The sequence below is a fragment of the Camarhynchus parvulus genome, chromosome 4, assembly GCF_901933205.1.
Source record: "Camarhynchus parvulus chromosome 4, STF_HiC, whole genome shotgun sequence".
Classification (NCBI taxonomy): domain Eukaryota; kingdom Metazoa; phylum Chordata; class Aves; order Passeriformes; family Thraupidae; genus Camarhynchus; species Camarhynchus parvulus.
Genome location: NC_044574.1, coordinates 12098332 through 12120856, shown reverse-complemented (window position 1 = coordinate 12120856; position 22525 = coordinate 12098332). Strand labels below are relative to the sequence as shown.

Here is a 22525-nt window from a genome sequence, read left to right as displayed (position 1 = left end):
AACACTTTGTCCTTATCTTTTAATATGATAATCTGTTCTTGGTTTGAATTTCAAGGTAACTGTATCCTTGTGATACAGAAGCATGTGATAATTTGTATAAATATATGCATATTTAAGGATGGCAGTGCATACTATTAACCTTAGAATATATTTCAGCACACTTTGATGTTATAACCGTAATTGTTTTTCACATATGGAACATATCTCTTGTATTCCAGCAGTGTTGGTATAGCTGTGATATTTTTCTGGCAACTGACACAAAGTGACCAGGAAAACCAACTTCTTAGTGCCTAGATTGTTTCTGTTACAGACATGTATTCAGCTCTTCTAGAATGTGAAACTCAAAGTAGTTTTATTTCCCAAACAATCACACTTTTTATGTAAGAAACAATGTGTTCTTGATGGACCAACGCACAGGGCATTAAGGAGGTAACTGTTAGGAAAAGCAGCAATGTCAGAATGGAAGCATCTGTGATTTGAAGGTGCTGGAGCTGCCTGCTGATTGCAGTAGGAAAAAAATGCTTTTGTCTCAGTGGATTTTTTTTTCTTTTGAATGAGAGAGCAAAAAACATTAGTCAGTTTCCAGAAAAATCTGCCTTGAGGTGAGTAAATAACAGAACTAACCTGGACATATTTGAATATGTGATAAACTGGACAGTAGGACAAAAGAAAATTAGTTACGTTAATAATGCAGGCATGCCATGGAGTACAATATTTGTGCTCTTGGAGGAGCTGAGTGCTGTCAAAATCATGAAGACTGGTCTGTACTGTGTGTCCAGTTACAGAAAAAGTGGTTGTGGTGTGAAGATGCAAGTCTGGCAAACTGCTTTATGATTAAAAACTAACAGTGTCAATAAAACTAATCTAATTTTCAGTAGCTTTATGTCTAGCTTTATAACTGTTCCTATACTGTTTAAGCTAAATATTGGACATTTCAGAGAGACTTCAGAATTAATGTGTTTTGGTAGCTGCTTTTAAGCTTAGTTAGGAAAATAATTTTTTGTGAAAGCAGATCAAATACAGTAAAAGGGTACCATGTCTCCAAGGTTTTTGTGGTTTTTGGTAGTAATGTGTTGTAACAGGTGGGTAAAGAATGTTTGTGCAGCAAGAGGTTTAGTGTCTTAGTTGTTTTTTAAAAGAGTGAGGATGAATGGTCTCCAGGAATGCTAAAGAAAGGTGTCCACTTTTAGACAGTTGGAAAATAATTTTTTTTTTATCTACTAAAAGTTACAATTTAACAAAGTCCATTGTCTGGTATGGTGATAATACTGCATGATGTTCCTTTTGAAGCTGGGAAACAGTGTCAGCACAACCACAAGAGAAGGTGGAATATCTGATTAGGATACATAAGGTTAGCAAATGTTCATCCTTGTTTTTATTATAATTAATCAACTCTTTTTCTTAATAAAACTTTTTTTTTTTTTAGGAATTTGTTTACCAGAAAGCAGAGTGCAAGATTTGAAAAACAAAATGATGTGCGATGGAAGTTGTTTGGAAAAGTACCTCTTGGAGAAAACTTACAGAAAGACCCAAAGAAAATAGAAAAGGTATTTGTTTAGTTCTGTGTTAGGATTAGTGGTGAATGAAGAAGCCAGTTGAGTTTATGATCTGTAAGTAGGACTGTGCAGCCTGTTTGTTTGAGTTGCACACAATTTCAGTACCAGAAAAGGCTCTTTGTTGAAATTTTACTTCTGTTACAGCAATGCTGTTCAGAAGAATGTGTTCCACTTGGTCATTGCACTGGGTACATGAGGCATGAAGAGCCTCCCTTAGTGTGTCATAAGAGAATAAAAAACCTGAGTGAAACTCACTTTTTTCTAGCATTGTTGAAAGCAACATTTCAGAGAACTGGTTCTACTACAGATGAACCCAAGCTCTTGGCTAGTGAATCAAATGATTTGTCTTTCCAGTGGGGAAAATCTTGTGAAATCCAGCTGTGTGGTCAGTAGCTCATGAGCTGCTCTTTCAGTGACAGGAAAACAGCCTCTTTCAGTCTGACTTGATCTGGGATTTTTGGATTCCATGTAGCCTTTTTGTTTGGAGGTTTTTCTGTATTTCAATTGTCACTTCCTTGTTCAAACGACTGTGGGAATAGTAATGTTTGCATGGAAAGAGACCATGTAGTGAAACTTTAAAACCAGCTGCTGTGTGTGAAATGCAAATGCTGATTTGAAGAATTGTGCTGCTTAATTCAGGGTAACATGTTCTGGAAATCCACATATCATGTGACTGTTCTTAGCTGTAGTTAGGCTGTTAAGATGAAATTGAGGTGGCTTTTTGAACTTGTCACTGTACCCAACCATTCAGGCTTCATCTACAGCTTGTCTTGACACAATTAGTGGTTCTGAAGTGTCCATCAAAGATTTTCGATGCCAACATTGAAGAGGCTTAATAAGTGCAGTGCCCTGACATTTAGCAGTATATTTTATTGTAGTGCATGTTCTTTAATAAGTGGGTAAATAATTTATTGACATTTTATGGTTGTTGCTGGTACTGTGAATATTTTTCTTTTACATCCAAACTATCTTACATTACAGCTTTGACTGATTGTATTAAATTTGTTACAAAACAGTTGCTATTAGTGTGGTATGGCATCCAACTATTAGTAAGTTTCTGGCAAAATTGCAGCCTAAAACAATTGTCTCCAGTGCCTCTTGGGTAACAATAACTAATCCTTTCTAAATGATTTGGTACTCTTTTGAAGTTATTTTTGACATGTAGACTTTGAGTCATGAGTAGTGCTGTCACTAATTGAGCCTCAGCAGCATCTAAAAGCACAGCCTGATTTAGGTGCCCCCTCACCAAAACAAGGGTCAGACAGGCTTTGTGAGCACATGAGCCTTTCCTCAAGCCCTGTAAAAACTCTTCTGACAGCGCTCTCTTGTTCAACAAGTGTGTTTAGAACATAGCATCATACTGTAATTTAACATTATAGGAATTAAAATCACTAGAGCTAAGATGCTGCTTGTCCTGTTTTTAATGCTGAAAATATGTGTGAGTATTAGTCTTCTGATAGAGAAGCAATACTGGTATATGCTCAGGCTGGGTTGCTTTACTGGGTCACTGAGAGCTTTTATATAGTTTTTATCCAGTTAAATGTTTTAAAACTTAGGAGCTGTCAGGATGAGTAATCTTGGAGAAGCTGGAAGTGCATCTGCAATGGAGGCTTGCATGATTAATTTTTTATATCAGTTCTCTTCAGGAATTCTGCTTGAGCAGAACTGGTTATGCCAGTTGCTTTTGCAATTGGTGTTTGAAAATGCACAAAGTCAGTCAGATGACAGAACTTCACCAAGAATAACCACTGAAGTTAAGTTCTCTTCTCTCCCCGTAGACTGCAGAACTGAACTAAACTTTGCAGCCACTGTTTCTTTTAGAAACTCTTTTCAAGCTTGGCAAGCACAGAAGTATATGTAAATACCATTTATTTGCAGCAACTTTTCTTCCTCCAGTTTTGTTACTGAATGTTCTTCTAAAGAAATTATTTTCAAATTCAAGAAGTAACCAGCGTATCATTTGGTTGTCCCTCTCATGTGATCTGTCTTCACAGAACTTGTTTGCATGTGGCCAGTCAAGATTTTGTGTCTTAAAAGAATAAGGCATATAGAGGAAAGCCAGATTTTGGCTGTATCCTAGAGACATGTTACAGCTTTCATCCCCAGTGAAATTCAATTGCTTTTTAACATAGTGCATTTATTTTAATTTTCTTTTCTATAATAGCAAAATCAAATTTTAATCAGCAAGCTTTGGGGTTTGTTTTTTTCTTTTCTAAGTGTGCTTTGACCCTATAAGGATTGTACAACTTAGCATTTGCTATATGAATTCTAATCAGAGCTCAATGGAATATCTTTATTTTTTTTAAGCTTCAATATTGGTAAAATTCAGCACATATAACACTTGAGGCCTTTCAATTAAAATCTTTATTCAAAAATTCAAGTCTGAATATTTCATGATCTCATTTGCTGATATTCCATGTTGGAATATTAAAAAAATTTAATGGTAGTTCCTTAATAACTAAAAATAACTGTGATTTTTAACTTGGGGATTGTAATTTTCCCAAATGTTTTTCTGTAATAATTAGGATAGGGCTATATGTGGGGGGTCAACATTCCAGTCAATTGTAATCAGTTGTACTGAAGAGGCTCACTCTGCAGCACATGATAAAGTGAAAATGAGCTCTTGAAATAGGAAAATAAATTGCTTGGCTCACAGGTGATGCTTTGTTATGGGAAGAACAGTAAAGCTTATAACATTACTGTAGGAAAAACTTTATCAGTTGAATTGGGTTAATTGTAATTCAATTCAATTTTCACTTGATTTAAGCTATAATCCTGATTGATAAAGTAAAGTGATTTTATCAAAGTCTGTTTTCTGGCTTGGATCTATTAGATGGAAAAGAGTTTCAAAGCAACAGCACACAGCAAAAAATATGGAAAGAATTTACTACAGCCCATGCTTTAAAGCAGACAGTGATGAACTCTCTTGTTACAAGCAGTGTGTTTTCTCCAGGTTAAAAAAAGCCCAGAGCAGAGCAGAGTCCCCAGAGTGCTGATGTGGGGAGGTTCTCTTGCAGCTCCATGTGTGTGGGTGGAACCTGTGCAGTGTGGGGAGCTGCTGCCTCCTGTCCTGGGTGGAACCTGTGCAGTGTGGGGAGCTGCTGCCTCCTGTCCTGGGTGGAACCTGTGCAGTGTGGGGAGCTGCTGCCTCCTGTCCTGGGTGGAACCTGTGCAGTGTGGGGAGCTGCTGCCTCCTGTCCTGGGTGGAATCTGTGCAGTGTGGGGAGCTGCTGCCTCCTGTCCTGGGTGGATTCTGTGCAGTGTGGGGAGCTGCTGCCTCCTGTCCTGGGTGGAATCTGTGCAGCGTGGGGAGCTGCTGCCTCCTGTTCCACATCCACATCTGCAGCCTCTGCTGATGGCCAGCAGCGCTAAAAATACAGAGCTTTTCTGAGCACTCGCCTGAGCCATGCTTTGCTGCATTCCCATGGCCCCTTTAGGGCCTTTGGAGGGGAAGTGGTTGGTTCAAGCTGGCTGCTGGTTGTGGCAGGAGCCAGAGCTACAGCTCTGGATAGAGCGCTGTCTCCTGTTTGTACAGAGTTTGTCTTTGTGTAGCCTGGGTGAGGCATTGTGACTGATGGCTATAGCTGCCAATGGGGTGAGTGTTTTTATATAGACTTCACTGCCACTTTGAAGCTAGAAAATGTGTAGTGCCTATTTTGTGTTCTGCATGAGGAGTCCAAGGGTGAAAATGAGTCACTTCCCATGTTCTCCACTGTTGGGTTCATTTCTATTTGTCAGCCTTCAGAAAGGCAGGATTTAGATCTGTGTGGCAGAGTTCCTTTTTTTTTAACAGGAAGCAAGTGCAGTGTAAGAAGGTATAGTTAGAAGGTTAGTCTAACCTATGCCTATTATTGTTACATTCCCTGGAAATAATTGTGTAACTAACTTCCTCAATTAATAATTATAAGCCAAGACTTGCAAGTTGCCTTAATGCACAGCTCTTTTGTATCTTTCCTTCTGATCCTTACAAATACCTTTATTTCATTGTAATCATATGTAAAGGGCATCTAACTTTTGTGAAGGTAAATATAAATAAGGAAAAAAAAGAAATCTATTATGTCAATGATGTCCTAAAAAGTCTTTTCTTTTTCTCCAACAAGAGCAGTAATAAATAGATCATTCAGCAATTCCAGTAGGCTGTATTAATCTACAAAGAGTGTGTTGCCCTTGTCCTGTCTTGAAAATCACCTGCCTAAAACAAAAATTCTATCATATTTAAACAGAAGAAGCAAGAGTAGTAGCTTCCATAGCTTCCATTCACAGTAAATGAAAGCTATGTCAAGATGATTGTTCCTGAGTATTTTAATAATAAAAGCATTTAATATGACCCAGTCAGGTATCATAATCTAGCAGAGTGTAGCTGACAAACTGCTGCTTTAGATGCTGTTGGAACTTCTTCCCATATGTTAACAACGTGTGAAAGTACGTTATATTACAAGTACAAAAATATGCTACAAGCATTAGACTAATAGAAAACAGGTTTGAGGATTGGTTTAAATAGCTATGACAAGCTACAAAGTGTTTTTGAAATCCTTTTCCAGACTTAAAGCTTTTATTTTAGCTTTCTCACTCTCTAGAATGCCTTGTAAATTGTGGGGATCAAAAGCCCTGGAAGATGGAGGGATCCTGAAGAGGTGTAGCAGGCAGTCTTGGAGGATAAGTATCTGCTTTCAGAAGTGAAGATACTAAATAGAAATACAAGCTTGGTTACTTGGTGCTGCAGTTAGTGTCAGCTGCTGGTCCCTGCTGCAGGGTCCGTTTCAATGCTGGTGGCATGGTTTTGGGAAGTGCAGGAACTTTGAAGTTGTTCTCTTTGTCTCAAGAGGGACAGTTACTTTGTAGACCAAGTTGATAATTAGCATTAACTGGAATATGAATGCTGATAGCATGAGATTATTTTTAAATGCAGGAAGCCACAAATTCCTGGAAAAACTTTTGAGCATCAAATACACAACTCTTTCTAACCCCAAAATTTCAATGTCAGAGATTATAACTGTTCTGGACAGCTGATACATCAGTGGAAGTTTGTTCTCATTTGTGTTAAGTAAGAATCCATCATGCAGCTGGTATTTGTGTGTCTTCCAGTGGTAATAGAAAGATACTTAAACACTTCTTTGTGTAGGCAGTAAGTTTTTTTCCATGTAGTAACCTTCCACTGGCAGTACACAGGAAGCTTTCAGATTCCCCCCTCCCCTCATGGGTTTCTGAATTAAAATAGATGTCTGAAGAGAGCAAGCCTGGAAATAACCCCACGTGCCTTTGGCTGTTGCATTGCACAAACACTTGGCAAAGCATTGCTGTGAAGCAGAGCTGGCAATAAATTTTTGAAAGCAGGTGTGTAGCCCCTAAATATTGTGTTGGAACTGCCTATTCTAACTGGAGACTGGAACATTTCCATTGCTGACATGTACAATTGAGAAAGCTTTGCTAGACTTCGTTGTGCTAGTTGTGTGTTAAGCAGAAGCAAGCTCCCAGGTAACTTGACCCAAAGGTTTTCTTTGTCTGTCTTCCAGTTTATACATCTCAAGCTTCATCTAAAATTAAAGAATGGGGGTAGATATAGGTTTTGAAAGGCTAACTCTTACCATGCTCACTAGCAGCAACAAATAAAGCTGATTTTCTTTAGCTCTGCAAAATGAATGGAGGTACTGTGTGTTACTGGAAACCCTGATGATATGGATGTAAGGATTTTGAAAAACCAGACTGGTGCTTTTTCCTGAAGTGTCTTTCTGAAGGAAGACTAGCCAATTTTATGTTCTCATTCTCTCTCTGAGGATTCTTGGTCCTATTTTTTACCTTAATTTTATTACAAATTTTTCATGCCTGTCAGTATTTTCACATAATTTTCTTGTGCTCTATTGAGAACTTGTCACTTAAGCATGACAAAGTTCAGTGGAAACAGCTTCATGAATATTAAAGCCTGGAAATAGTCATCACTTTAAGCCGCACTACTGGGCTTATTCCACTGGGCTTATTCCACACTACTGAGGTTATTTCCTACAAAGGTATGTTGCCCTCCTTCATATATTATGTTTGTGTGTAGCTTTAAAATAAACTACAATTTCTTCTTGTCAAGACTGAACTTAAAGTTGTGAAGATGATTGTATTCAGGAATATTTACATTCTTATATAGGTTTTTTTTGTAAAATAAAGAATACACAAGGATCTATCTGGCCAAGTGATGAGAGAAAATACGGTGCACACTCAGTATAAGTACAAAAGAAGCTTTTATTAAGTATGTAAGAATTGGCATCAGTAATGGCTTCAAAGGTAATTTCAGGGATCAGAGAAGCAAGCACGGGTGGAGAAAAACACTCAGAGGTTTTAATGCAGTAGACTTCTTTTCTTATTTTTCTGTAATTTCCAACGGTAGACAAGCATTAAACTCGAAGAGGTCTGAGACCCTTAAAGATACCCTAGTCTTGATGAGGAGGCAGAAGGGGGGTTGGCAGAGAGATTTAAAACCAGGGGAGAAGTAGAATGTGGTTAAAAGTATCAAGTGAAGTATCTTTCCCTACACTAGGATAGTGTATGAGCTGGAGTCATGGAGCTAGATACAAATGGGCACATACTTACGTACAAAGCAACTGTTTGCAAACAAAACAGTGACTGTGCGCTGTGGGGGGAGTCTGTGAACAGCATAAAATACAAACTGTGCTTTGCAAAGTAGGTGGCATTCTTGGGGGACTTCTGCACTGTGTTGAAGATTACAAGTATTGGTATTTGCAACTGATTTGAGAACTTGCAAGATGAAATGTGATATTCCTTTGACTCCTTTCCTCTATATCCCAAAGTTAATCTGGATTTTTGGCCATTTCAGAGTGATGTTAGCATCAGGTTGATGTGGCATGGAGAGTCCTTTTATTTTAGTGTCTCTCAGAATGAGAGAGACAGTTCTGACATGATCTTCAGGCACAGTAAGAAGTGTTGAGACTATGTAGGAAAGGTTGGTTTTCTTCTGCAACATCAGCACTAGTGTGAAATGTCAGAAGAAAAAGTTGCTGAGAGGTTCTTTGGAAGGGTATGATGCTGAGACTACACAGATAATAAAGGTGGAGAGATCACTGAGTAGGCATACAGAAAAGTAAAGTTACAATTTCACATTAAGTCCATATCCAGTGGAATTCCAGTCCCTGGAAGTAATGTTAATGGGGTATGCTGAAAGCAGGTGTTTATAGCATTTTATTCTGGCAGATGCTCACAAGAAAATAGCAGTAAAATAAAACAACCATTTAGCTTGTGTTTTCTTGCTCAGACATTTCCCAGATGCTTGTCCTGCTGGAGGCCTTTCCTGCAGATGTTTCCAATTGATTAACGCTGCAGTGTAGCAGATAGTGTCAGTACCTAGGGAAAGTGTGCACACTTTTGTATGTGCAGATTAAATGGTGTCCTTTGCAGGGTTCTAAGCAGGAGGGTGTTGGTTTTTTGTTGTCACTGTGACTCATGTTAGAGTCACTTGAAACATTACACTGCACAATCTGATTGAAGATCCCGCTTTTGAGAGTAAAAAGCTGTTCTTAAGCAACATGGTTCATGGTATGCTTTGTCTCTAAGTATTTAAAATATTTTCCTTCCTTTTGTTGTTTTTTTTTTTTTTTTAATGACGCATATCACTCTGTATAACCAAAACCCACTTCAATTATTTACATATAGCACAAAGGAAATGTGAACCCTGAGGGTGAGAACCACCTGATACATAGCACATTGAACGATGAGAGGCAACAAATCAGCAAGCTGTTATTCTTTCTTGGAAGAACTTACCTTGTCTATGCTTAGGTTTTAAATGTTCCTTAATCTAAACCTTGCTCAAAATATGATGTTATAAAAATATGTGTATGGATAAATTGTTAAAATAGTTCAGTGGCTGGAGCACAGAACTGCAAAATAGAGTATGTCGCTTCTCAGTCTTTTGCTTTACTTGTAACTTTCTGTAACATGTATGGATTATTTTATTCATTTAACTTTATTGTGATTGTGTGGGATCACATCTCTTACCAGCCCAGGTTGTGTATTCCCTGTAATCTGAAAGGAAAAGTAGCTGCTTCCCAGGGGAAAAGAGGAAAATTTCAGAGCACTTGAAATTATGCTGCAAATAGTGTGAGATTTTCTTTACAGCCTGGCCATAGTATCTTATCTTTTACATTGCTTAGGCATTCATAATTTGTAAAGTATGGAACAGGAGAATACTGTGGTACTAAAGATGAGAAAGATGTCCTGGTGGAAGATAAAACTTCATACATATGTTATTACCATCAAGTTTTGTCATGTCATTGCTATCTTCTGCTCATATCTTTTCTTTAATGGAAGACGATTAAACATAAATGTATAAACATACAGAGGTCTGTGTAAAGCAAGTAGGGCTGATGGGTTTTGAACCATTAATTATTTGTAGAGCTTGGCAGATCACTAAATTGTACAGGTTGAGCGTGCAATTCTGATTTCTCAGGTTGTTAGATCCGTAACTAATAAATCAATTGCATTTCAGAATAGTTCTGTACTGGTTTTAAAGTTATATGTAAAGATCCCTAAGAAATTGTTTGACAGTATAATATCTGAACTCAGAAGTATGTATTCTCTGTTAACTTTTGAAGGATAGTCTCATAATCTGATCTTTGCCTGAGGTTTCAGTCTCCTTAAATTCTCTTTGATTATTGTATATATAAGGGTCTTTATTAAATTTGTTTTTATTACTTTGTGGCCTGGTGCCATGTGAAGAATCAGATCTTAGTTTCCCAACCCAAAGATCATAATGAATTTCATGATCTGGTAGTTCTGCTGCATGTTCCTTTCCTTTCCTTTTCCTTTCATGTTTACATTGCCCCACAGCAGGCATTGCAGAGTAACCAAACAAATGGAACAGAGCAAAAGGTGGTGTCATTTCCCCAGTGCAGCATATTGCAAGTCACATGGCTGATTAATGGTGGCACAGAAATGGTGTGAGGGGCCAGAAGGGGCATGGGGGGCAGTGAAGTGCTGGGTGTGCAGCAGCTGAAATTTGTCTGGTAAACTATTTCATTTAGAAAAGGGAAGAGATTTCAGATGGAGTGGCAAGAATCATGCATTAGACAGTCATGAAACAATGGAAGGGAACATTGAAGCACTGTTGAGGTAGCAGTAAGACTTAAAAACTAGGAAAAAATAGTTTTCTTTTTGCTTGTGCAATTCTGGTCCAGTTCTTATTTCATATGCTGGGTGAGGCCAGTGGAAAAAAGAAAATGCAATTAAATCTTGTACACAACCTGTTTAAGTAGTCTCAGATACTGTTGTAAATGCAGCAACCTAAAAATAGTCACTGCTACCAACTCTAACATGTGGCCAGCTGTGGTTTGAGTTACAGGGAGTACTTAGCTTTTTACTGTGTCACCGGGCATCCCTCTCTCCCAGTCTGCTTTGCAGAAGAGCTGCAATATAATTCTGTTTTCAGTGTGAAAGCACAGACATCTACTGCAGGAATACCACTGCCCACCCAAGGGTGCTCTTCCTCAGGAGCTGCTTTTTGCCTGTGTTAACAGCTATACTTCACATGAATGGTTTTTTGATATGTGTGATAACTTAGTTTGGAGCCTGTAATGTTTTGCATGAGATGTGTTGACTTTTGCTTTGACATGAGATGTTTGGATGGCAGGTGTCTGCAACTAGTTGGCATTGGTGGGAATGGAGCTGAGATACTTTGAAACAGTGAGCTGTTCTGTATTTGGCATTGTATCACTGAATCTGTGAAATAGATGTGAAGTCACAGGTTGAAAACAATAGCTGATATAGCACCTAGCAATTCTGAGAAAATAATTTAACTTCTGCAAATCCACCCTTAGAAAGCAGAATACTTAAGTGACTGCTTGTTTTCAGATCAGTCCTTGCTAATAATTTTGAGATTGAGGATCAGACTTGGATAAAGATCATAAGCAATTCACCCTGGCAGCTGCAAACCACAGCCAGTGATACTTAAGAATATGAAAACCTTAGAGCAGAGCTGAGAAAATGGCAACATTTGCAGGTCAATAGATAATATTTTAAAATGCAAGTCTACCAAAGATGAAGCCACAGCAATTTGGGTGTCACTACTGAGTTAAATGACAGAGCCTTTGGACAAATTAAAATTAAGGTTGATAATCTGTCTGGATTGAGGCAAAATATTTAGCAAGAGGTAATGTGGAAGCTGTTCGAACTGTAGAAGAGATTTATATATCTATCTCTTACAGCTGTCAGAGGTGGACAAAGCATGAGTGGTACTGAAAAGATGTTTATGCTGAAGGGAAGTATTGCAGCACAACGCTGCTGCTGTTCCTTCGGCACTGATGTAGAGGTTGGTGAGTTTTAGCTGCTCCTGCACTTCGGACAGGTACCGAGGCTGTCTCAGCAAGGCAGAACGGGACTCGGTACAAGCAAACGCCTGGCTTGGAGCCAGGGACGCGGGGAGGGGAAGCGGCAGTGTGAGAAAGCAGAGGAGAGAGATGTCAGTGTTTGAGAAATGCAGCTGCGTCCTAAACGCACCCGTAATGCTGAGCTAACAAAGACTGCGGCTAATGCAGACGAGCTTGTGGCGGGCTTGGGTTGTCCGTCATGGTCCTGGATCCGCACCGGGCAGGGCCTGGCTGCCGGGGCGGCCCGGGAGGAGGGAGGCGTGTGCCAGGCGGTGCCGTGCGTGCCCAGGCAGCGCTGGGCGAGGCGGAGAGAAGCGATGCTGTGCGGCGGCTCCGCGGGTGATTAGCGCGGCTGGCGGGGCGGGGCGGCCCGGCCGGACCCACCCGCGGGAGGCGGCCCGGGCGGGGCGGGCGGGCGGCCCGCGAGGCCGTGCGGGCCCGGGCGGCGGGAGCCAGGCCCGCGGTGCGGGGCGGGCAATGGGGCTCCGGCGGCGCCGCCCGTGAGGGACCGCAGCGTTCATGGTGAGCGGAGCGGGGCAGCTGCGGGGCGCGGGGGTCGGGCAGGCGGGATGGGCGGGCGCGGACTTGAACGCTTGTGGGTGAACCTGGCCTCGTCCGCTTCTCAGTCGCCGCACCGAGTCCGGGGGAGAAGCAGCTAACCGGGAAGGGGATTCTCTTTGTGCGGGGCGGGGCTCTGCCGGGATGGAAGGCGGCAGCGCAGCTCTGCCGGGTGTTCGGGGTGTCGGAGCGTGGGGGCTGCAGGCGGGAACCCCGGCTGGAGCCCCGGCCATCCCTCCTGCCCTGCGCTGCTGCCGCCCCTGGAGCCAGAGTCCCGCAGCCTGGCGTCTGCCGCTCCGGCAGCCAGCATGAATATTTCATATTCGGCTCCGTCGGAAAGTGGCTGCCTTTAAACACGCAGGGCCAAAACAAGATGACCTTGATAGAGCAGTTTGTGTTATTGTAGGTTCAGTTCTGCCGTGCTGCTGGTGCCTGGGGAGGCTTGGGGCGTGTGGGAAGTCCCACAGCGCTCTCCTGGGTAGAGCAGTCGGTCTTTGAGCGCTTGCTGTGGGTTCTAGAGGGTTATTTGTGTCTCTTGGCAGAGATTGTTGAGGATCCTTTTGTAGGTTGTCTTGTCTTTTTGAAGAATCGCAGAGAATCACCACAGTCAGAGCTTCTTGCATCTTAACTGCAAAGCTGGCAGGTTCCACCCAGAATTAAACTTGGTTTCAGGAGGCGTGTTTCTGTGGGTTTTCTTTGTTTAGTTTGGATTATTTAAATCAGTGCTTTAATCTACAGCACGTTCTTAATAGAACATCTTCAAACCCTTGTTCAGCTCTTGTGAACAGCTAAAGGCGAAACCTGGAAGAAAGCCTAAATGATCCCAGTGATAAGGCTGTATTTTAAATTGTAAACGGTCAGCTCATCCTAAGTTGATCCTAAAATTAACTTGCAACCATATCAGGTTAGTAACCCCTAATTGCAGCATAGCATTTAAACAGATCCTGAGTTATTTGTACCTGTGAGAGATTAGAGTCTGGTTTAAAAGGAAAAGCTTAAAATGAGCTATTGTGTAGCTCAGCCTATTGCAATATGCCTGTATGTGCAAATACTTGCACTTGCTCAGTCAGCAGATACTCTTAATATGAGTTTGTGGAGGCTTCAGTGTGCTTCATTGCTGTATCATACATTGTGCTCTGAAATTGCATTCTCTTCTCACTGGGGTAAAAGATAATTTTCATGAACTTTTGTTTTCTGTGAATGATTTTTGGGGGGGGACTGGGGTAGGACGTTTTGTTTTGTTGGGTTTTTTAAAACTTTCCCTTGATAAAAAGCAATCTTGTAGATAATATCACAAGAGGACATTTTTATTCTTCTTTGGCTACCACTGAAAAGGATGAAATTGGTACAAAGGAATCATACTTGTAATCTGATCAAATGTGCCACTCCCATTTTTGTGCTGGTCTGGCTTTTTTACTGTAGGGTAGTGCTGAGTAGAGCACCAGTGAATACTTGCTGAAATGCCGGGTGGGCTTTGGCTCTTCTGAGAGGTTTGCGTAATTGTACTGATGTGCTGATACTGTAACTAGCATCCATATTTAGAAATAAAACATTTTCTTAACCAAGAAATTCTTGTAAGGAGATGCATAGTGCTGATCTGGGGAACTTTGTGCTTAGCTGAAAGGGATTTCCAAATCAATTTAGGTGTTCAGAATAAAATTCCTATTGCAGCCCAGTGTGGACCTTCTTTTCTCACTTTCCAAAAGCAATTTTGCTCTCCAGTTGGCTTTCAGTGGAAGAAGACCCTGAATATAATTTTCATAAGTGAAAATTTAGCAGCTTTTCTGGAACTTTTGCTATAATAAACAATGGGTGCATATGTTTTAATGTCAAATTCTGAGATGCTTTAGCTAGTAAGAGAGGTTAATATTTGACTATGTTAATTTGTGAAAAAGGGCTCATTAAAAAATCAGTCTCTTAATAGAAACGGGGAGAAAGAAAAGCATTTTGCTTCATTGCTATCAGCACAGTGGATTTACTCTGCAGCTGGTGCAGCTGAAGCCCATTGTGATGGTGCTCTTACACACTGGTCACTCTCAGTTGTTTGCTGGTGCAAGTGACCAGTGTAAGCCTGTGCTTTCTGAATATGCTCTCTACCTCAGTACCTTTTTTATAGTATTATTTTGCCTATTTTCTTTCTGGAGGTTTTTTTAGTGAATGTCTTCGTCAGCATGAGCACTGTCCCTTTACTTGACAAAGCTAAGTACTAGTCCATAGCTTAAATGCATTTTCCTTTTTTCTTTCCCTTGTTTTCCAACTGATGTCATGCATAGCAGTATTAGCTGGTATTAATGAGCCAGACATTCCAAATTCATGACCATGTTTCCCATTACAGCAATGTAGTCATCATAGGATTGATTGTTGAGGCAGTGCCCAGTTAATAGACAAGGAAAAATAGGGATTTTCTGTGTCCTGAGGGCTGCACAGATCTATACCCATGAGACCCATGGAAGTAGTTTGAACTAGGGTTGAACTGTACAACACAGAGTGGAAAACCAAGGCTATGTTGATCCACATTCATTGCATCATGTCTTGTTTTCATCCATCGGCTTTTTTAAGGTGTGATTGGAGACAACCTTTCCCTGGAAGGGGTGGATACTGTTTTAGTTGCTGAATGAAACTCACTCGTTGGAAACACTGTATCTCATGCCCAAGGAACTTTTGATGAAACGGAGAGGTTAGGTTGAGAGAAAGAAAGCAGAACCATCTGAGGAACTCTGTGCTGGCAGGAAAAGGTCTATGGCTGAAGCACTCTTCATAGTGCTCATTGATAGCATACATTTGTGTTCTTCTAAATTTTATTTTAATAGAAATGGAATAAAAAAGTGCATTAAAGCCTTTGAGTTTTGGAAGTGGCAAGAATCATTATAAAGTTGAATGTAGAAGTAACTGCATATAATATGGATGTGAGTTTTCCTTAGGACTGTTTGACCATATTTGTTTGTGTATCACTGTTACTTTGCATATTTAATGTTTGCTGTAATACTTCAAGCACTGAAGTACATGGAAGTTGTGTAAATGTTGTTTTATCCCATTAGGTCATGGGTTTAGTATACTTTCTTTTAAACCAGTGTTTGTAGGAAAAGTAAAAATAAAATGTTACTTGAATGCCAAGTCTTCTCCTGTAGGTCAGGGTGACGCAGTAATTATGGGTAGAGGGGTCTCTGAGGGGCCAACACTCCTCTCAGGACAGAGTCTGCTTAAACCAGGTTCTCAGGGCTCATCCCCCTGAGCTTTGAATGCTTTCAATGTCAGGAGTTCTGTCACATCTCGAGTAACTTGTCCCAGTGCTCGCCTCCTCTCCCTACAAAGCCATTTCCTCTGGAGGCTGAGCAAGCCTGCTGCTCTTGGCCTCTCTTCCTTGGCATTTGCTCCACACCCTGGCATCTCGATGCCTCTTTGCTAGCCTTGCTCCAGTGTGTCAGTGTCTGATTACAGACACAGGTTAACATGTTATGCTCTACTGTGGTTTAGGATTGTCCAAGGCATTGGACCAAGTGTGTTCTTTCTGTCTAACACTGATTTTAACCTTTTTTTCTCTCCCCATTGTTGAGCTGTTGCATATGAAAACAGCTTGTGTAGGAGAAACCTTACAATGAAATTTTAAGACTTGGAGCTTGTGGTAATTTTTTACTTTAGTTTGAAAACTGTGTAAATTACAAAAAAATGTAAATAGGTCCTATTTTTGTAGCTCAGAAAGTACCTGCTGTTTGTAAACTCCTTCTTAGTAATACTTTCTAAAAGCAGGTTGTCAGCTAGAGGAATTTAAGATGTGTTTACAAACAGAAAGAATGGAAAAAACCATCAAGATTCACTCCTGAACATAAATTTTGTTGGTGTTTTCCAGTGTTGAGGTTGCTCTAGTTGAAAAGCTTCAAAGGGACTGTAGTAGGGCTGAGATGTGAAAGCATTGTCTTGAAAACTTTTCTAGATCCCTTTTTAAATTCTCAAGTGCATCATCTTGGTGCTCTGCACTCGTGTAAGTTTCCCTGTCTTTTTCTTCTCTAGGAATATGAAGAAAAAACTGGACGAGCTCAGAGACCACTCTCTCCTAAACAGAATGTGAGGAAGAATCTTGATTTTGAACCACTCTCCACTACAGCACTTATTTTAGAGGACCGACCAGCGTAAGTTCTGGAAGTGCCACAGTGAGGGTCTCTTTAAAACCTAGCAAGTATTTTCTAATTCAGTGTATTTGCTTACTCTAACCTCAACAGATAATTTAAAATCCAAAGTAGATTTTTTTTCAGACTGGTGAATATGAAATTGGGGTGATCATGAGAAAAATTATTCAAACAGAAGGAACTTTATATTATAATAAAAGCAATGGCCTTTTGTGAAGGGAGTTAATTAGGATAGCAGAGCTTTAGTTTTGAGTAATTCTACCTCCTTAACATGATTAAGGGATTTTTATTTTCCGTGAGATAACCTAAGCACAAAAACAAAGCTGGTATATGCTAAAGAAATTGAGAAGCAAGAATACAATGTCCTGTTTACTCAGAGAAAGGCCACACCTCCATAAATAATGAAACAGTATAGTGATTGCTCTGCAGGGAGTTCAGCATCACATTTTAAGGGTTGTCAAGCACTTGATGAGTTGTTTCATACCTTTTACTGCAAGGAGATTTTTGCATATGCAGAGTGACTCCAAAACGATTCACCAGCAGCTGCTTTACCGTGTTTTTCTCCTGAATTACACAAATTCAGTCATGCTTAGTCAGTTTATGATTATGAATGTGAGCTGGCTTTATGGGCATGACATCTGCATTTTTAGTATAGCTGTGCATTGGTGTGAAGAACTGACATAACAGATCTGTGTTTTCATCAACACAAACTTTTATAAAAAATGTTCACATCAAAGTAATCTGATTGTAGGGTTACTTAAGGAACTTTCTGGCTTGGCTGATGGACTGTGTGGCAAGACATTTGGAGATGTAGAAAAATGTAAGAGTGATTATTTGTTATAGCAGGCTTTATTATGTCCAACTGGAAACAAAGTGTACTAGGTTATCTGTTGTATTTAAAACTTGTCTGTTAAAAATCTCTTTTTTGTGGGATAATCTGAGTAGTACAGTGTTCAGACAGATAAAGTTAGTGTTACATTACAGGGAATGTTCAGATTTTACTTTCTTTCCTACTGTTGATAGAGTGGGGAACTTGTAGCAGAAAAGTATTTTTAAAATTGAAGACAATTGAAGCATCACTTCTTTCATCTAATGGGAAAACTGCTCTGGACAGCAGTGCTGTTAGATGACTCCTACTAACGAGTCTTTTTTTAATTGTTTGCCTACACTTTGTATACTATTTTTTATGTTTGCCTATTAGTCTTTGAGTATTTTCCTTTTTAAGACTTCAGACAGAACCAGTGGAGTGAGATTATTTTTTTTTCGAAATACCCGCTCTTGATTTCACACTCACTTGTAGGGCTTAGGTAAAAACTTCACAGTAAAAAATCAATAAATTAAAAAATATAAATAAATAAAAATATTCCACAGTGCCTCTAGCTTCAACTGGAAAAAGCATTACTTGAACTTTAATAGATACTAAACACCATCTCACATGTATGTTGGCAATGTTAAGACATAGAGCCAATAATTTGTGTGGTAGAATTTAAGTTAGCAATACTTGACTTCTTTCATCTGGTTTTCCTTTCCAAACTTCTCCTAACTTAAATAATTTCTAAAGACTTGGATTTAAAAAAAGGATGCAGATCGATTTACCAAAGTGATGCTGGATAAAGAGTAGATTGGTCTCTCTGGTTAACAAACCAACATTTCACCAAAGTGAAAATTTACTTTTGTTTTTCTACTAACAACCTTGATTTAGAAAAACACTCATGGGCCTGTGTGACATGTTTATGTGTACGTTACACGCACTGTGATTACATAAATAGTAATGCATGCTAACTGTCAATGGGGTTGGGGGCTGTCAGCTGCCTGATGTGTGGCACCTTACAGGAACATGAAAGTGAATTTTTGCATAGCTTCTCTATTAACCAAAGATATAAACTGTTCTAGGAATAAAATACAGTGTTCTACAGTACAGAAGAACAAAATAGTTAGTCATTTCCTGTTTTGATGTTTTGCTGATGCTGTAGTTGTAAGAGATACGTATGGTTATGTTCGTTACAAATAGGATCAGCTGAAAGGTCCTGTGTTCTGAACACGTGCATTGTATGGCAGAGCCTTAACCACAAACCAAAATGATTTGTTAGTATTAATAAGTGGAGGATATTGAGGATGGCTCCAGTGCCGCTTGTTGCTCTAGAAGAGAGGGGAAGGAGTTGTCTTCAAAATAGAAATGGGATTTCAAAGAGCAGAGGGGAAGAGGCTGGGTCAGGGTGTCATTATGTGTGGGTAAAGAACGTTCTGTATGTAACTCTTAAACAAGATGAACAGTAAGAAAGAGTACAGTCCTGTATCTTACCAGTTCAAATCAAAAGCAGCTTGCTTTGTATATACCAGTGTATTCTCTTTATGAAGATCAGCCTGTGGGTTCAGTTGGTTTAATAATAAAAATGCTGAAATTACCAAACGTAAGGAAATTACTCAGCGTATTTGGTGTATAAACGTAGTCTTAGCTGGTCAGTGTTCTTCCCTTCTGCTGACTCTGGCAAAAAATAGATTCTTTCCAAGGATCTGTTGTTCTGCTCTTTGACTGGATATTTTGACAGGAAGCAGAGTGTGCTTTTCATTTAGAAGTGTCTAGAATTTTATTTAGGCAGTCATGCCAACTGTAAATATTATTTTTTTTTTAGGAACCTTCCTGCAAAACCAGCAGAAGAAGCTCAGAAACACAGGCAACAGTACGAAGAAATGGTGGTTCAAGCAAAAAAAAGAGGTGATGGAATTTCTTGTCTTCAGAGTCGAAAAGTATAGGGGTATTTTCTAAATGTGGAATGCACTTGTGTCAGTCTGTTGCTCTGTAATGTGAAGGATCTCTGCTTCCTCTCAAAGAAAGATCATTCCCAAGAGAGAGGAGCAAAGGTAGTTCTCTTGAAAAGCCCAGCCCCAAGCTGAAAAGAAAATGGTCCTAGAATCCAGCAGGAAATAATTTTTCAATCCATAACTCTTAAATGAGTGACATCTATTTGTGGGTTTAAAAACTTAGTAATATATTGAGGTAGATTGTTGGTCAAATTAGTGAAGACTGGACTTGAAACTGCAGGATATTTGTCAGCTTCATGCTGGAAGCAACCTGTTCAGGCTGTAGTACATAAACACATAATTTTCCACACAGGAAAATGTATGTAGTTATGTTCATTTGATAATCTCTCACTTAAAATTTACAGCTTTCTCAAGGATTTGCTAATAATTTCTTGCCTGATATTTTTTGCAGAAGTGTCTTAGTAACGCTGTACCATGACCATGAGGTAGAGGTGATGGTTGTGGTTTCTTTTGGCTGATATTTTTGACCATCTGGGTTTTCTAATTCAAAATAAGCGTTGCAATAATAGGAGATTCGGACTTGGGTTTTGCATCTAATGGGAGCTACTGGAAATACATTTTTCCAGCTGGCCAGACCCTTGAACCGTATGAAACAGTGAAAAGGACATATAAACACAGGACTTAACTGCAGAATGCAAATGACACACTAATAGAGGTATCCTCCTGTGATCTTGAACATCATATACCTACCAGTGAAGTTCTAACTTCATGTGACTCCCGTTCAGTATATCTGCTACTCTATGTGTAGTGTAAAGGACTTCCCCTGTTCTTTCTCTGCCTGTAGGGTGGGTGGATTGGGAAAAGTGGGATGATTGTTAGGTGATGGACCAGGTCCTTGTGCTGTCTTCATTGAACTAGAGTATGTCATTCTGTCCAGATAAATACCATGACAAACCCATTTTCCCTGAAGCCACTCCAGATGAACAGCTTTGCAGGGTGATACATTGTCAAGATGTCAGGAGATCAAAGACTGTAAACATTCTCTTGTTGGTTAGAGAAAAATTGAAAGCCTGCATTTCAGCAGGCTTGCAAAGAGCTTGTGTCAGAGCTGAAAACATTATGAGGCAGTTGCTATGGTTCTGCTCAGGCAGTTTATGTGGGGCTTTAAAGTGGATCCATCAGGTAAAATGTGTCCATTCCAAAGACCTTGTTCATGGTGCTGCTGTTCTTCAGTGAGTTCTGCTTGCCAGGTGAGCACCTCCTCATACTGTAGACAGCATGCGAATGCACACCCATGTCCTGCTGTAGAGACTGCCTGCATTTGTTTAACAAATTTGCTAGTGGAAAAAGCAAAAATTGATAATGCAGGAAGAAATAGCGAGTGAAAATTCAAACTGCAAGGTACATCTAAACTAGACATGAATTTTGTTTTCTTCTTAGTGAACTGAAGTTTTCCATTTGGTATGTGTAACATTTAGATTATCCATATGTAATGTAGCATCAGAAATGTGGCTCTTGTGATTTCATGACAGTATACCTAAGTTGTAATAGAAGAATGAAAACAAAATAAAAATTTGTATTCATTTGGCCTGTAGTTTTGAGTCTGCCATAAAAGGGGTGGGGCTTTATTAGGAAATACTCTGACCTGTTCTGCTAGGTGAGGCTGTTGACTGACTGAGGTGTTAATTCAAAGTTAATAGTGTGGTTAGATTTGAAGAGTCAAAGTCATACACTATCCAATTCTCATTGTCCCATCTGTGGAAAATGAAACTTATAGTTCCAGTTTGTTCTTTATTCACATTTGCAATCACTGCTCAGCTTGCTGTGTGCTTGGGAAATTTTCAGCATTTGAACAGTCCACTGTACTTTAGGGTGAACACAGTGTGCCTTACATGGTTGCATAGCCATGACTAACTGAATATTTAGTTTCTGGTTTTATTAACTTAGAAAGGAAATTCCTTTTTTGCAGAGCTTAAAGAAGCCCAGAAGAGAAAGAAACAACTGGAAGAACGCTGTAAACTGGAAGACAGCATTGGCAATGCTGTTTTAACTTGGAACAATGAAATCTTACCCAACTGGGAAACTATGTAAGACAGTATGTTATACTGAGTTTTAATTAAAATTGCAGTGTATATCCTGAAGAGAATTTGCAAAGTTAGGAAGCATAAATTTTAAATGGTCTTGGAAGCTTTTGTTAGAAAATTGTTCTTGAACAGCTACAAAAGAAATAAGCAACATCTTTATTTCTACAGGGTGGTTGGAAGCGATGCAGTGCTGAATCTTATTACTTGTCTTTAATGAAAGCTCAAGATACTCAGAAACTGTGAAGCTTTGAGGAGTGATTTGTGGTAGAGAATGTAAAAGCATAAAGCATAGTACTCGAACATTATCCATTTATCAGAAATGAGCTTTCCTTGACTGAGCTGTTAGTGTAATATCAGTGTAGATTGAGGTATGTGAATGGTTTATGAAGCCTCTTTAATTCTAGAGTGGTATATATGCTGGGATAATCAAATGATGGAAAAGAGAAATAGGGGAAAAAGTTATTTATATTAAGTGCTGGAAGATTTCCTTCAAAGACATGGCACAGCCAGTTGATAAAATACCTTGGTGATCTTTGCTAGTAATCTTAAAAGAACCAGCCCCCAGTGCTCCAAATACAACCACCACAGCATAAACTGTAAACCAACAGCACTCAGAACTGCAATTTGCTTAACAATCAAATTCAGTTATCCTGAGAATATATATTAAAAAGACTTGACAGAATTTGTTGGAAAATGTGTTTCTGGAGAAGTGAAGTATAATAAACTGAGTCTAAACAAATTGTAGATTTACATGTTTGTCTTTAGTATTTGAAGATGCATCTTTTATGCTTGCTGTAAAAATTAGGTCACCTTTTCCTTTATTGGTTTATAAAATCAGAAGTTCCCCAATGTATTCACTGGTTTACGTTTTAGTTTTCAGAATCTGCTAAAGGATAAACAGATTGTTGTGGTTTTACCACTTTACATTGGTGCTTAGGTGCTATTTTGTTCCTCCTCCTCCTGGGCTCTCAGGTTGCTGAACACCAGCTGCATTCATTTCAAAGCCTGTTTGAGACATTTAAGATGTCTTTCAAGCTCCCACCTAAAAGTTAATCCTTGTCACATCTTTGTGCAATTTC

The 22525-nt window shown here is 39.5% G+C and overlaps 1 protein-coding gene across 3 annotated transcripts in view; it reads left to right on the top strand.

Annotated features, from left to right (window-relative positions):
• Positions 1–22525, top strand: part of TBC1D14 (TBC1 domain family member 14) — a 63758-nt gene that overhangs the window by 19989 nt on the left and 21244 nt on the right. Inside the window, exons 3-6 of one of the 3 annotated variants that reach the window (XM_030947427.1) lie at positions 1427–1547; positions 16484–16602; positions 19233–19315; positions 21332–21449. In XM_030947427.1, coding sequence (XP_030803287.1) covers positions 1427–1547; positions 16484–16602; positions 19233–19315; positions 21332–21449 — 441 coding nt within the window. Of the gene's footprint in view, positions 1–1426; positions 1548–12189; positions 12257–12334; positions 12440–16483; positions 16603–19232; positions 19316–21331; positions 21450–22525 lie in introns of those variants that run through there. The other 2 variants (XM_030947429.1, XM_030947428.1) reach the window with 2 other exon arrangements.